The following is a 942-nucleotide window of genomic DNA, read 5'->3' on the forward strand; positions in this document are numbered from 1 at the left end:
GTGGAGGCTGCCCTCCAGGGGAGACCCAGGGGGCTCCCTCCTCTTCCAGAAAGCCCTTCCACCCCCCGCATCAGGGCCTGCTTCCTCCGCAGAAGTGTGCTTCTTCGTGTTGCTCAAACGTGAATTAGTCTGGGCTGCTACGGCCGCCTCTGGGTCAGAGTCCCCTCCCTCCTTGTCTTTGAGCCCTTCGAGGGCCGAGCCCAGGCCTCACAGCCTTTTGTACCCGCCACAGCCCTTTGCATAGAACCCCAAGTGCCCTATGATCTCAAAAGCTACTTGGTGACTCTTGACTCGAACCCTGGTAACAATAAAGGTATTCCCAGTGGCGGCAGCAGCCCGTTCGCTCCGCGCCCACCACGCGCTTCATGCACACAGTGCCCTGCCGATCCCGTGGCCCCGTGCTGTCCTTGTTCACAAATGAGGAGTATGAGGCCAGAGAGGTTAAGCACGCAGCCCTCGGCCACTCAGCTAAGATTTCAGAGCCAGGACCTGAACCTACGTCTGCCCGACTAGAAGCTGCCTCGCACGGCCCACGTCCTCAGACACCTGCTGGAGGCTGCATCCCACGAGACTGGGCCTGCCCTGCGCAGACAGGGACCTGAGAAATGCCTGCAGGCGGAACCCCTCAGAACCCTCTCGATGCTGAGCACTGGGGAATCCAGAGAAAATCAGACCCAGCCCGGCCTCCAGGAGACACGGCCTGGGTGTGGTCCTACCCGGGCCTCCTCGCCCCAGCACTCACCTGCTCCTGGGCCCGGCTACCTCCCAGGCACACCAGGTCCTGCCATCCTCCGTAGCCATCCTTGGAGAGGCCGCAGGTGGTCCACAGGGTCAGCTTCCACTCGATGTTGGCCGACAGGGACGCTCCACTCGTGATCTCAGCTGTGGCCTGGGTCCTCCTGGGAGGGGAAGCCAAGAGGAGCTCGACAGGAGGGCTCTGGG

General features: G+C 62.5%; 1 protein-coding gene across 2 annotated transcripts in view; it reads right to left on the reverse strand.

Moving 5' to 3' along the window:
* The window catches only part of RNF215 (ring finger protein 215), a 5,910-nt gene that overhangs the window by 3,634 nt on the left and 1,334 nt on the right, over positions 1-942 (reverse strand). For both annotated transcript variants that reach the window (XM_005869755.2, XM_005869756.2), the window contains exon 4: positions 743-899. In XM_005869755.2, coding sequence (XP_005869817.1) covers positions 743-899 — 157 coding nt within the window. The remainder of the gene's footprint in view (positions 1-742; positions 900-942) is intronic.

This window comes from Myotis brandtii, unplaced genomic scaffold, assembly GCF_000412655.1.
Source record: "Myotis brandtii unplaced genomic scaffold, ASM41265v1 scaffold303, whole genome shotgun sequence".
Classification (NCBI taxonomy): Eukaryota; Metazoa; Chordata; class Mammalia; order Chiroptera; family Vespertilionidae; genus Myotis; species Myotis brandtii.